This window comes from Parasteatoda tepidariorum, chromosome 6, assembly GCF_043381705.1.
Source record: "Parasteatoda tepidariorum isolate YZ-2023 chromosome 6, CAS_Ptep_4.0, whole genome shotgun sequence".
In the NCBI taxonomy this organism is placed as follows: Eukaryota; Metazoa; Arthropoda; class Arachnida; order Araneae; family Theridiidae; genus Parasteatoda; species Parasteatoda tepidariorum.
In genome coordinates this window covers 89,229,685-89,242,490 of record NC_092209.1, presented here as the reverse complement: position 1 = coordinate 89,242,490, position 12,806 = coordinate 89,229,685, and the positions used below count along the sequence as shown (strand labels likewise).

General features: G+C 29.0%; 1 protein-coding gene across 5 annotated transcripts in view; it reads right to left on the bottom strand.

Moving 5' to 3' along the window:
* The window catches only part of LOC107440837 (uncharacterized), a 110,612-nt gene that overhangs the window by 10,189 nt on the left and 87,617 nt on the right, over positions 1–12,806 (bottom strand). For all 5 annotated transcript variants that reach the window (XM_043050465.2, XM_016053892.4, XM_071182841.1 and 2 more), the window contains exons 31-37: positions 12,551–12,736; positions 11,049–11,164; positions 9,481–9,658; positions 8,403–8,539; positions 6,208–6,330; positions 4,389–4,479; positions 2,798–2,884 (exon numbers count right to left, since the gene is read on the bottom strand). In XM_043050465.2, the coding sequence (XP_042906399.1) occupies positions 2,798–2,884; positions 4,389–4,479; positions 6,208–6,330; positions 8,403–8,539; positions 9,481–9,658; positions 11,049–11,164; positions 12,551–12,736 (918 nt within the window). The remainder of the gene's footprint in view (positions 1–2,797; positions 2,885–4,388; positions 4,480–6,207; positions 6,331–8,402; positions 8,540–9,480; positions 9,659–11,048; positions 11,165–12,550; positions 12,737–12,806) is intronic.

Below are 12,806 nucleotides of genomic sequence, written 5' to 3'. Positions count from 1 at the left end.
TAAGAATGTAGCATATGGGCAAATAAAATAGTTAAAACAAAATAGTTTAATAAAGTAGTTAAAACTTTTCAGCTCATTTTAATTTGCTTGGTTCATATTAGTATTGTTTGCATACTTTGATGTAGTACATATCATGTATTAATAATACATAAATTTTTTTGTGATGTATCAGATAAAACAAAATTCGGTTAATGTGAAATAACCATGATAGTCCCACAGATTTGGTGTTAACGAGATTCAACTATATTTTGTTTAACAGATAGATACAATAATTAAAATAAATGTGGCTTAAAAGCTAGAGGTAGCTACACTGAACCAAAAATCAAGGTAAAAACACACAGGAGCAGTTTAAGTCTTTTTATTTCATTTTAATTTAGTTATCACCAGGGGTTTTTTATTTTTAAAATTTTTTACATAAATATCTTGTAATAAACTGCTGAAACAAGATCAGAAACTTATTTTGTAATTTCTGTAAAGAACATGACAGATAATTGTGTAAACTTGTTACCCAGGTGAAGTTGAGTGCAAGGTATAATAAAATTGAACATAATTTGAAGAAAAAATATCTTTCAAACATTTTAGAGTGTATCAAGTAGTAGGTGCAGGGCCGGATTAACCTATAGGCACACTAGGCACGTGCCTAGGGCCTACAAAATTCAGGGGCCTACGAAAAACTTGGGAGAAAAAATTTGTTGACAAAAATAATTTAGCTTTAAAAACAACAAGTGTATTTTGCACAAAATTATGAAGATACAAATAAAAATATAATATTTTTCGGTAATAAATTATTTTGCAGAATCTTATGATCTAATATATTACTTTTTTGCGATTTTTGGATTCAACGAAATCTTGTATTATGCTGTCGAATTCCAAACTACGCAAAATGTCGTATTCAATAGACATAAGTGCGAGCGATGCCAAACGATCTTGATTCATTGTTGAACGCAAATAATTTTTTATCAATTTTAATCTGGAGAAAGATCTTTCTCCTTCTGCATTTGATCCAAGAATCGACAAATATATTCTTAATGCAATGTGAACGTTAGGAAAAGTATTCACAAGTTTATCTTTAATTTGAGCCTTCAACATTTCTTGTGCAGATTTATGTTCATATAAATTTGAAAATAGTAAAAATTCATCTACAAAGTTTTTCTCTAAATCGGATGAGTAAATTTTCACCAAATTTTGCGCTTTTAGTTTAATCTCAGATTCTGACAAATTTTTGTGTAATTTCCTTGTAATTCGGGTTCGATAAAACATCGATTAATGACACTTTTTGGTCGATCCAGAAAACTGGGAAATTCAGACATCCGGGATAGCGATGGTCCCGAGCATCCCAGATAATTGGTTCTCTACTGTATAAATATTTCTTGTAATTAATCTCACTATCAATTTCACTGTTTTCTTTGCTGGTTTGTTGTTGTATTGTTGACGTGAAGTGTTTACATAGTTATCGATCGAACTAATCATAATGGTATTATCGATATCAACTGCAATATCGGCAGTATGTCGGTATTGCAGATAAAGTTCAATACTCAAATTCGTAAATTAAAATCCATATTAATAAAAATGTAAAAAAAAAATATGCAAGAAAATTTTAGCATATATTTTGAAAAGAGGGGAGGAGTGGGGAAAGGTGGGGAGGGCCCAAAAACGGCTATGTATAGGGCCAACGAAAGGTATAATCCGGCTCTGTGCCTAGGACCTACGAAAGGTATAATCCGGCTCTGAGTAGGTGAGATTTGAGACATAGGGTATCATACTGAGAGAGTACTGAATTGAAATATGTTGAAGACACTGATCTAAACTATATTTCAATGACTTATTTCTCTGAAAATTAACATTTAGGTTTTCAATGCTGGCCTTTTCATTTCAGAATAAAAACAGACATTAATGATCATAGAAGCCTCTATTGTTAAATGAAAAGATTACCGGTGTAAGTAATTAAAAAAAAAAAAAAAAGACAAATTTTTGTTTGTTAAGGAAAAACATTTAAGTCTTGGTGTGAGTCATAACAGGTTAAACAAATAGTCAAGTAGAGTTTAAGAACAAGTGGTCAGAAAACGGAGCCAGACTTAGCCTAATTGGGGCCCGTGCAAAAACATCTTTGGTGGCCCCTTTTGCTTCATTACTTCAGTATTGAAGAATTGAACATTATGGAAGTATTTACATTTTTCACATCATTATACATGTATAATAACAAAAAAAATAACTAAAAACTAAAATAGCAAAGTCCCCCCTCCCCTCCAATGGTCAGACGAAATATCGTTCTGTCCATTTTATTGATTTTCTGACGATTCTATGACCATCATGCCGAATGCAGATTTTCGATCGCTAACTTTATCATCTAGCAGCGAAAAATTCACATCCTTGCTGACATTAGGACGGAATTCAGCTCAATTTTCGCAATTCTGTGGCTCACTTAAGCCAATCAGAAGTCTGTATTTTTGTAAGCATTTTGCGATAAGTAAAAATGCAGGCTTTTAATTAGTTTACTTTGTCCATCGTAATTGTGAAACTTCGGCTGAGTTCTGCACCAGAAAGCCGCGGATTTACGAAACAGATTTTTTTTTATGTTCATACGATTGATTAATGAAGAAGCTAACATAAAACTGACAGATTTCACACTGTACTGATATTTTGTTCAAAAAAACTTCATTAAAGAAGGAAACCTAAAATAAACTTTCTATTCGATTTGGGGGGCCCTCTCTAATGTGGGGGCAAAGGCTCTGACAGAAAAATAAGTTTTTTCTATTTATATCAGACAATTTTATGATGATAAACTGTTAGATCTTACTTCACAAGGTGCTGGGCAAACACGACCAGTAAATTCTGGAAAGTTGTTGGTCTGCAACAGCTGATTCAACGCTTCTCTCCAATCATCCTGAAAAGAATGCAGACTTCATCTTTAGTTTAAATCATAAAATTAAATAGTTTGATTACTAGTTAGAAAATTTTGATCTTAAAATTTTCTTATTCATTGCAATTATAGGAAAAAGTCTTCTCTGTTAATGGGATATATAGTTTTTTTTGAAGTAAGAAATTTTAATTAGGTCATGTTTAAAATTACTCATTAAACATGTCGAAAAAATCTCCAATATATCAGAGATATCAAAACAAGTCTGTTACGTATCCAAATATCTGACAAGTATTCAGACTTTTTTTCAGATATCTAAATAAGTCTGAATTTTGAGGTCTCTGAATTATCCAGACATATCTCAGTTCTAGATATGAATAATTCTCAGGTATTTGCTATTCATATGTTTAAGATATGGATATTTTGTATGTTTAAAATAGAATATCAACTTTATACATTATTTGTTGGGAGTTTACAATATCCCAAACTAAGCAAACTAAAATTTGAATTTGTTATCTATTCTAATGCATTAGTTTTCATTTTAAATGCTCAATATCACAGAAAATTTTTATCTTTGAGAATATGAATAATTTTAATGATTTATATTATTTTAACCCTTCACTCAACTTTTTTTTTATATAAGTGAATAATAATTATTATTTTTATACGGAAGATTAATCAAAGAATTCTGGGTGGAAAAAAAAAAATCAGTCGATTTTTTTTTTTTTTTTTTGGAAAGAGAAAAAATTTGTCACTCTGCATATCTGCAAAACTACATGCACAATATTNGTCGATTTTTTTTTTTTTTTTTGAGAAAGAGAAAAAATTTGTCACTCTGCATATCTGCAAAACTACATGCACAATATTAACTGATATTCAAGGCAAATATAAACTATAGTATAATAAACCTAAAACTTTGCAATAATAAATGAAAGATCAAAAACCACATAAAAATTAAAATATAAGAAATTAAATGACAAACTTCAATCATAAACACCAAACTTAAAAATCTTAATGAAGTTAAACGTGGAAAAACAACAAGTCTTTCAATGTTAAAATTAGCACAGACAGGTGGACAAATTTTTTCCCTTACTAAGGTAAGTGCAAAGCAGTTTTCAATGTTAAATTATAGAGGACAGCAGGGAAAATCAAATTCCATCTTAGTTTTGCAAATATGCAAAAATTTCAACTAATGGGGAAAAAACAGAGACCCACCATGAATAAAGAATAACCTGGAAATTCTTTGTCTCCAGGACACTTAACTTTTAAAGCAAAATCACTGCACATAATAGATAAACTGCCCAAACTTCTAAAATCACCACAAATAAAATAGAAAATATCTTGTACACTTGAAGTGTTTGTTTTAAGTTTCAGCATTTGATACCATTAAATTACCATATCCTATTAAAAGAATTTAATTACATAAATGACTCAGTGAATCGTACAAATAATATATTGACTAAAACTATTATATGTAGATTAATTCAAAATAATAAACAGTATATATAATTGAAGACTTAAGAAAACTTACCTTGTAGACTAAATCATTCCATTTTGGAATAATATTGCCAAGTGGGCAGCCATGACTAGATTGACAAAACGGAACTCCGCATTCCATGCATCTAAAAACAGAAACACTTATCTACAACTTTGCACATTTTTACAAAAAATATCAGCGATACAATGATTTTTGCAGACTAAACAATCAATCATTCAATAGAACGCCAAATAGTTATTTCATTAACCATAAGATTTTTGGTTAAAAGTTTTCAATACTTTAAGAAAAAGAGACAATTTAAAGTACTGTTAAGCCTAATACTTTTTTTTATTCAAAACCATGATTAAATTAATTTTATAAACTTAAGTAAATTGTAGATATTTCTGCCTATATAATATTGTCAAGTAGAATAAAACCTACTTAAGAAACAAATTTTAAATATTCTTTTAATTGGTTTTGATCTAATGATTAGTTTTTTGTGTGCTAATAAGTTAAAATAGCATGCTTAAAATATTTCAGGGGTACAAAATATTCTCAAAACCTAATAATTCCCAATAAATTTTTTTTAGGTTTGAAATGTCTCAAAATTTATAGCGCTTTTTTAGTTACAATAACTTTTTTAAAATATCTTTGGAAAGTAAGATTTGTATTTGGCAAAAAAAAAACTTTAATAAAGAAAAGAAAGTCCTTTGATTTTAAACGATTCTTGAATTAACTCATAAACATGTAATAAAGCACATGTACAAGATATATGTACTTTGTTCTTTAAAAAACACATTTTTTAGGTCAATTAAAAGGTTCGGATTTTTGTTTTACCCTCAAAATATCAAAGGCTTGAAAAATATCAAAAATTTGACAGTTAACAATATATTATCAAGATTTAGAGCAGTGAAAAATTTGGTTCTTCTTAATGTTAGTATTTTTTGCATTTTTCAGCATATATTGCAGAAATTATTCAAGCTAACTATTATTAAAGCTAATTGCACAAATCAAAATTTTTCTGCACCAAGTTGTAAAACCTGTTTTCACATAAAATTTCATAAATATTTTTTGTAAAAAAAATTGTGTTAATTTAATGATAAAAAATTGAATTTAGATCTTTTTAAATAATACAACTTTTAATGGTAAAATTCAAAATTTGGGAGTTTCTGTAAGTTTTTTCTAAGAAACTATATTTTTTATACGTAAGTAAATTTTTTATGAATTTTTGTATGCTTTGAAAATTTATTTTAAAGTTAAAATAAAAATTAAGAAATTTTTAAAGAGATTTCATTAAATCTTCTTTATTTAAAGTTAGAAATGCATTTATCAAACATGATTAGCAAATAAAAAAATTATCTTTATCGGAACATTACTTAAAAGAGAAATAAGGTTTTGCACTCAAATATGAAAAGGAAAGAACACTTATATCGGGGAAAGCTGATTCTAATAAATTAATGAAAACTATTTTATAGCAAATAGAAATCATTTTTCAATGGCACAGCCCAGTTTAACTGAGTAAAAATTCTAGAGGAGAACAGATTTTTTAAGTTGTTGAAAACTTAGTAATACATCAAATTGTCATGTTTGAGAAAAATTTACATAAAACATTCTTCCCCTTGATCCTTAAACAAAGATAAAACTTTTTAAATAAGTACTTTTAATCTTACTATTTTTACAATGGATAATTCTTAACTCTTTAGGACCCTAAAAACAAGAAAAATGATAATCCAGACAAAATTATTGGGTAATTAAATTAAGTAAAATAACTATAAAATTTTTAAAAAAATATTAAGATAAGAATGTAGTATTTTTTTGCAAATCCTGTTTAAATCAAATTGTGTTACACTTAAAACATTAACAAATGGCTTACCTGGATGCTTGCACTTTTACAGTCTTTCTGACACTCTTAAAATCATACACTTCATCCCAATCTTTTTGGCGTTCCTTGGGATCACGATAGGGTCTGGTGTTGCGTGGGTACTTCATGAAACCCCTGCAAAATATAAATGCATCTTTTACAATTCTAACATTTAATTATAAATATGTTTTTTTTTAATTCAATACAATGAAATGAATTTCAATTTCTAACAACACAAAAACAAATTGATGCGGTTAAATAGCGCAAGTATTAAGTGCCCACTCAAATGACTAGAACCACTATGAAATAATTATCAGTACTAGTTAAAAGATTATCATAAATTGAGCATAAAGGAATGACAGGAGGTAGATTTAGTTTTTAAATCTGTTTTGTCCCTTAAGTAGCATACTTCATCGTAATTAAGAATAAAAAATTTAATATAATGGCTGATTTATGAATAAGCTAATGAACATAGTCGTAATATTATATATTGAATTTGCTAAATTTATTTCATAACTCATTTGTGCATTCATTCTGTTAAATTCATTTCTGCACAAGTTACCCCAAACCAGGGTTAAATATCAAACAGAATACTCTTTAAGTGCTCGCCATTTTTTAAAAAACAAAAATAGGAAACAAAATTCCCTTCATTTTCCCAGTTTGTAAAGAAAAAATCAAAATTATCTGTTATTTTAGGTGGTTTTTAAATTTCCTGTATTTACCAGGTTCTCCATGTGGAGTGGCGACCCTGCAAACAGTACCATCTTTATGCTTAGGCACACCCGGGCAGTGCCCGGGAGCCCTTGAGACATTTTATAAATTGTATTAAAAATAGCTAAGGATAAACAACATAGCCATATATATTTTTTTAAATACATTCTATTTCATAAAAAGTGCATTTTTTTTCTACAAATATTGATTGATTATCATTGATTATCACCAATAATTTTTAATAGTTTATCACCACGAAAACTGAAAAAGGCAACCAAAATCTATTTCTCTACGTTCTAATGAAAATTTAAGGTGCTTTGGCATTGAAAGATGTTCTAATAACTGTTTAGTTTGACAAAATAATTTATTCCTTATAATGACAGAATCAGGTGTAGCTGGAATTTGTATAATATAATTGACTAAGTGAAGATTGTGATGAAAATAGAATGAAAATGACTTGAAGGTAAAAACTGGATCATAATTATAATAAAACTGTTTATAGTAGTATTTGTAGAGCTCTAGATACAAATTATAATTTTATCCAAAAGACTTTCTAAGTTAAGTAATAAATTTTTATATAATAAGAACAGATCAATAATACATTATATAATAATATTAATAAGGACAGGAAGATAAATCCCCCTTGAAGAAAATCCCCTAATCAAATGCCAAATTAAAAAGAGATAGACAGTTGGGAGCATGGGAAGAAATCCAAGATTGGTGATTTATTGAAAAATAACAGCCAAAAAATAAAGCCAACCCCTTATAATCAATATTAGATTGTTTTCGATTAGTAACAGTGAATTAATGAGTCTTACATTAGTATTGAAATAAAAAATGTTAAATGTTACATTGATCGATAAGTAAAGAATAAAAGATTTTATATTATCTTTGTATAAAATGCAATTAAAATTAAATAATTGAATTTAATTAAAATTTGGTTAAGAATGATTAAAAAAAAAAATAAGTTTAAGAAATTAAATGTATGTGATGCCTATTGTGGCATCACATACATTTTGAATTTCTTTTTAATTTGTTATACTTTCATGTTTATTAAACTTAATTATTTAAATCAACTTCCATGGTTTAGAAAATTATTTTATAATTTGAGGATTACAACTGATTAGCATCTCAATTTTTAAAAAAAATAAGTTTAAAAATGCTTTAAGTTTTTGAGGTAATCATAATGTTTTTAAATTTGTTAAAATTATTGAATCATCTTTTAAAAATGATTTATTTTACATGAAGTTTTTCAGTTCGTTTTTAAACATTATGGTATATTATAGGGATCTAAAACTTTTTTGTGCCTGGGGGCCCTGCATGCTATCAAGGCGGCTCCCCGCCCCCAACTTTGCATCATCTAGTGCAGCAAATTTACTTTCTTAACAATACAGATTAGAAGATTAACTAAAGAAGTAAAAGTAGTCTACATTGATTTGTTTATTTAAAAAAAAATGCAAAATGTGGATCAGTTCTAATTTAGTAAATGAATTTACCTAACTTTATCCAGCTTGTCAGGGATGACATCTTCAATATCTCTAATGGGTGCAGGGGGAGTGGGGACAGGTCCATTCGTAAGAGTAGCCTCTTCCGCTGCTTGGCGTAAGGCACGTTGGTACTCTTTAGGGAATACCTAAAATGTACAACACATTATTTACCACAAAAACCAGTCTATGGATAAAATAAACAGTTGTGTAAAATTTATCTTTGCACTACACAGCAAATAATCCAGTAGATTTTGCTTAACAGAAATGTTATGCATAATATTGCATATGCAAGGAATTTCAGAGATTCATGAATTATGAGAAATAAATATGGATTATAAGAAGAATACACAAAAACCAATCTGGTACTAATAACGACAAATTTGAATTATTTGCAAGATTTTTTTTTCTTTTTGCAATTTTTTTTCTTTTTGCAATTTTATTTCATCCCCAGTATTGAACTGCTGATTCATTTCAGTAATCAACATTCAACTCTATAGCCTTGTAGTTTTAATCTCCACTCAGAAGACAAGGAAGCTTCTGAATAAAGCATTGGGTAGTCCAAGCATCATGAAAGAGTAACAGTAAGGAATTAAACATAACTACAAATCAGTTTTTTTTTGAACTAGGAAATGAATTAAATATTTTATACATTAATGGTATGCTCTTTATACTTTTACAGCAGCAATTCAATTAAGTTATCTGACAGAATTGTTTTTGACTAGAGATTTACAGAGATGCCAACTAGCTCTGGACAGCGGATAAATATTTTGGAGTGACAGTTTTTTACTTTATGATTCATGGTTTAATAATTCTACTTATTAGGTTTTAATCCATCAATATTTCTAAATAATTCGAAAGCTTATATAATTCGCTACTTCTTATATTGTAGTCATGTTAATAATTTTAAAAAGTAAACATATTTAGCCAAATATTTGCGAATTTTAGTTTATAGTTATTTACTGTTTGTTTTTTTAAAATTATTTTGTCGTGTCCAGAGCAGTTGGATTTAACTAGTAGAAATTAATGCTTGAAAAGTTAATGAAGTTCAATTTTTTTATTTATTCTATGGTAGTGTTGTGAGATTTACCTTGACAAATAATTTAGCAGAAGTAGGCCAATTGGACAATAATCTTTGTGCGACAGCAGATCCAGTTTTCTCATAAAACTCTTTCAGTACATTTTCAACGAAATTTAGATCTTCTGACTGCTGAAGAGGTAGAAGATCAACCATCATCAAGTTGCTTCGAGACTCCAGGATACGTTTTCTACAATGAAATTATGAATTAACTTAAAAATATGAACTCATTGAAAAAAATGTAGCAATCAAAATACAGGAAAGAGCAGTTATATCCTAAGAAGGTATATCTGCAAAAGTTACGTCAAAAAAGTGGAAGTTAGAACAAAGTTGATCAAAAATTATTTTTAACTTTCATCAATACTGTAAGCATATACAGAATTTTTCATTTTAAAGCTTTCTGTAACTGCAAATTACTTAACATTTTATTTGGTACTTAAACGCATAGTTGATCTGCCCTCACGAACTTTCGACTCTACATTGATACTTCCAATAAATAGAGTGGCTATCTACAATATCATACAAAACAAATCAGTTTCTTTAACTAAAAGTAACTCAGTAGTCTATGGACAAATTTTAATAATTGAACTTTGTTATTTAAGACTAAAAGGTACAAAATTAAAAAAAATTTTGACTACTTATTCTATGAATAAATTTTAAAAATCAGAAATAAAAATTTAAAAGACTTTGATAAGCATTCCATTGTTCTATATTTGCGTTAATGCTTTGGTTATTTTCAACTAAAAAAAGAGCTAATGAAAAAACAGCAATGAATAACTGCTACAAATGCAGAATAGTATTATTCATTACAAATCACTACCAGTCAACAGTGGTATTATTCATTATCATCCGATGGCATCATTCACTATCATTCAGCATAATTCACTACCATTCAGCAGTATTATTTACTATCATTCACAGGGTGCGCAGCCAAATTTCTCAACTAAAAATAAGCACCTTTTAAGTACTTTTTAAGCTCTCAAAAATATTTTTCAGCAATATATATATTAACAAAATGCAAAATAATTTTTAAAGACTTCATATGATCATGATAAAATAACTAGTTTCTGACAAACTCTTCTCTTGATTATATTAGTCATTATAAAATGATCAAGAGATTTTCTGGTTCGATAGCAGAGGGTGGAAAATGAAGCCAGAAATGGAGAATATCTTGCAAAATTCAGCAGAGATGCATGCACATGAGAGTGCAATAATCTCACCGAACCCAGCTCATAATACGTGACGAAAATCTGCGTGGTAAAGAGAAGAAAAAAAATCTCATTTTTGAAAATGGAAAATTAAGCACTTTTTAAAAACAATGAATGAAAAAAAGCACCTTAAAGGGCTTTTAAAAATCAAAAATAAGCAACTTTAAGCACTTTTTAAATATGCTAAGCACCATGCATTCAGTTATTATTAGACATTATTATATGTCATTTTGCATAACAAAAGAGCTTTTGGAAAACAGTCTTATGAAATAGAGAAATTACTTTTATGGAAAGGAGAGAATAAATTTTACTCCACTTTCAAGTACATTTATATAAAGAAGTGCAAACACTGAAATCAAAATATTAACTTACTCATCCAGCACATAGGCAATACCTCCAGACATGCCGGCAGCAAAGTTTCGGCCAGTTGGTCCAAGAATTAGGCAATACCCTCCAGTCATGTACTCGCACCCGTGATCACCAACACCCTGCAAAAAAAAAAAAAAAAACTCTTAAAGAAATTCACATTTTTTTAGGAATGAAACAATTCATCCGGATAAAACTATTGAAAGAGTTCATGTTCGTTGCACATTCTTTTAGTGCCTGCTAGAGGCAAAATTTCATTTTGTGCTTCTATTTGTTAGGCATCCCAAGAGAGAAAGCTATGACCACACGAGTCACATTGCATATCTTATTGTGTCCTCATTATGCAAGACAAAAACTTACACTTGCTTGGTTGCTCGTAAGGAGTCAAAAACATTGGATTCAGAAAAAAAACTTCTACCTTTCATTAACATTTTTTTTGCAAAAGGTCAACTTGTCATATACTGTTGAATAATCTAGAAATTACTTTTTCTTACAGCAATACATTGTGCGCTTCTTTAATCGATGTTTTTTTTAAAAAATATGAGCATTAGTGGTGATCAGAAATGAATATTTAAGTGAAAAAAGTTTTTCAATATTTGGCCAATCAGTATAAACAATTAAGAAATTAACATCAGAAACCAGTTTTTAAATAATAGAATAAATTTTAGAATAATTTTTCAGAATAAATTTCAAAAGGTAATTTCCAAAAATGTCAAATGCATTCAAATTCCAATAGACAAATAAGCTTCTTGTTCAGTAACATTAATGTTTCTAAAAAGGGAACACTAAAATGTTACTATACTTCGTATCACCTTAAGTTGGCATTACAGGGGAAAGGAAATGTGATACTTTTGAAAAGTAGTTACTCACTAATTCGGAATTAATTACAGTTTAAATGTGAGTACAAATATAAATAAATGTTGTATATTAAGAAAAGTTTATTTTGAAACATGTATTAGAAGTTTTATCATGTTTAAATGTATATAACTTATACTTTCTCAGTAAAGCGAATGTACAAAAGTTTTCAAGTTTGGCGATGAATTAGTTTCAGAGGACACGAGCACACACAAGTTGGCGTGTTGGCTATGTTTTTGCATTGGTCAATCAGCTTGCATCACTTAATTGTTTTCTTTTGTTTCGTTTAGTTAAAAACATTTATAAGAATATTTGCTTTTTAAAAATCATAAGAAATCAGCTTTAGTATCTCAAAAAATCAATTATTACAATTGCTCAAAAAAAAATCTTGTTACTTTCTGTATTTTGTTCAAAATTTTAGTAAGATTCTTGGTAAAAAAAAATCACCACTTGACTTTCTTTAACGCCATTATTGACCACTTTCTCTCCTTTTTTGCTACCTTATGAGTAACCCAGTTTCCATGACAATGACTGCAATCCGGTCTACCTGCCTTTCTGTGTAGCGCCAACTTGAGGTGAAACGGAGTATAACATATTAGTGTTCCTAAAAAGGGATTTTTAGGAACCCAATTTAGAAGAAGCCTGAAGAGTACCTCAACGACAGCTGTAGCACCAGAATTTCTCACACAGAAACGTTCGGCAGCGATGCCTCTGAAGAAGGCTTTTCCAGATGTTGCACCATACAGACAGACATTGCCTACAATGATGTTCTCTTCTGACTTGAAATCTTGGGGGAGGTGCCGGGGTGGATAAACTATGACTGTTCCACCTGACAGACCCTGAAGAAAAAAAACACACACACTCAGAATGGAAGAAAGAGATCTTGGGTAAGAAATCAAAAAATATCTT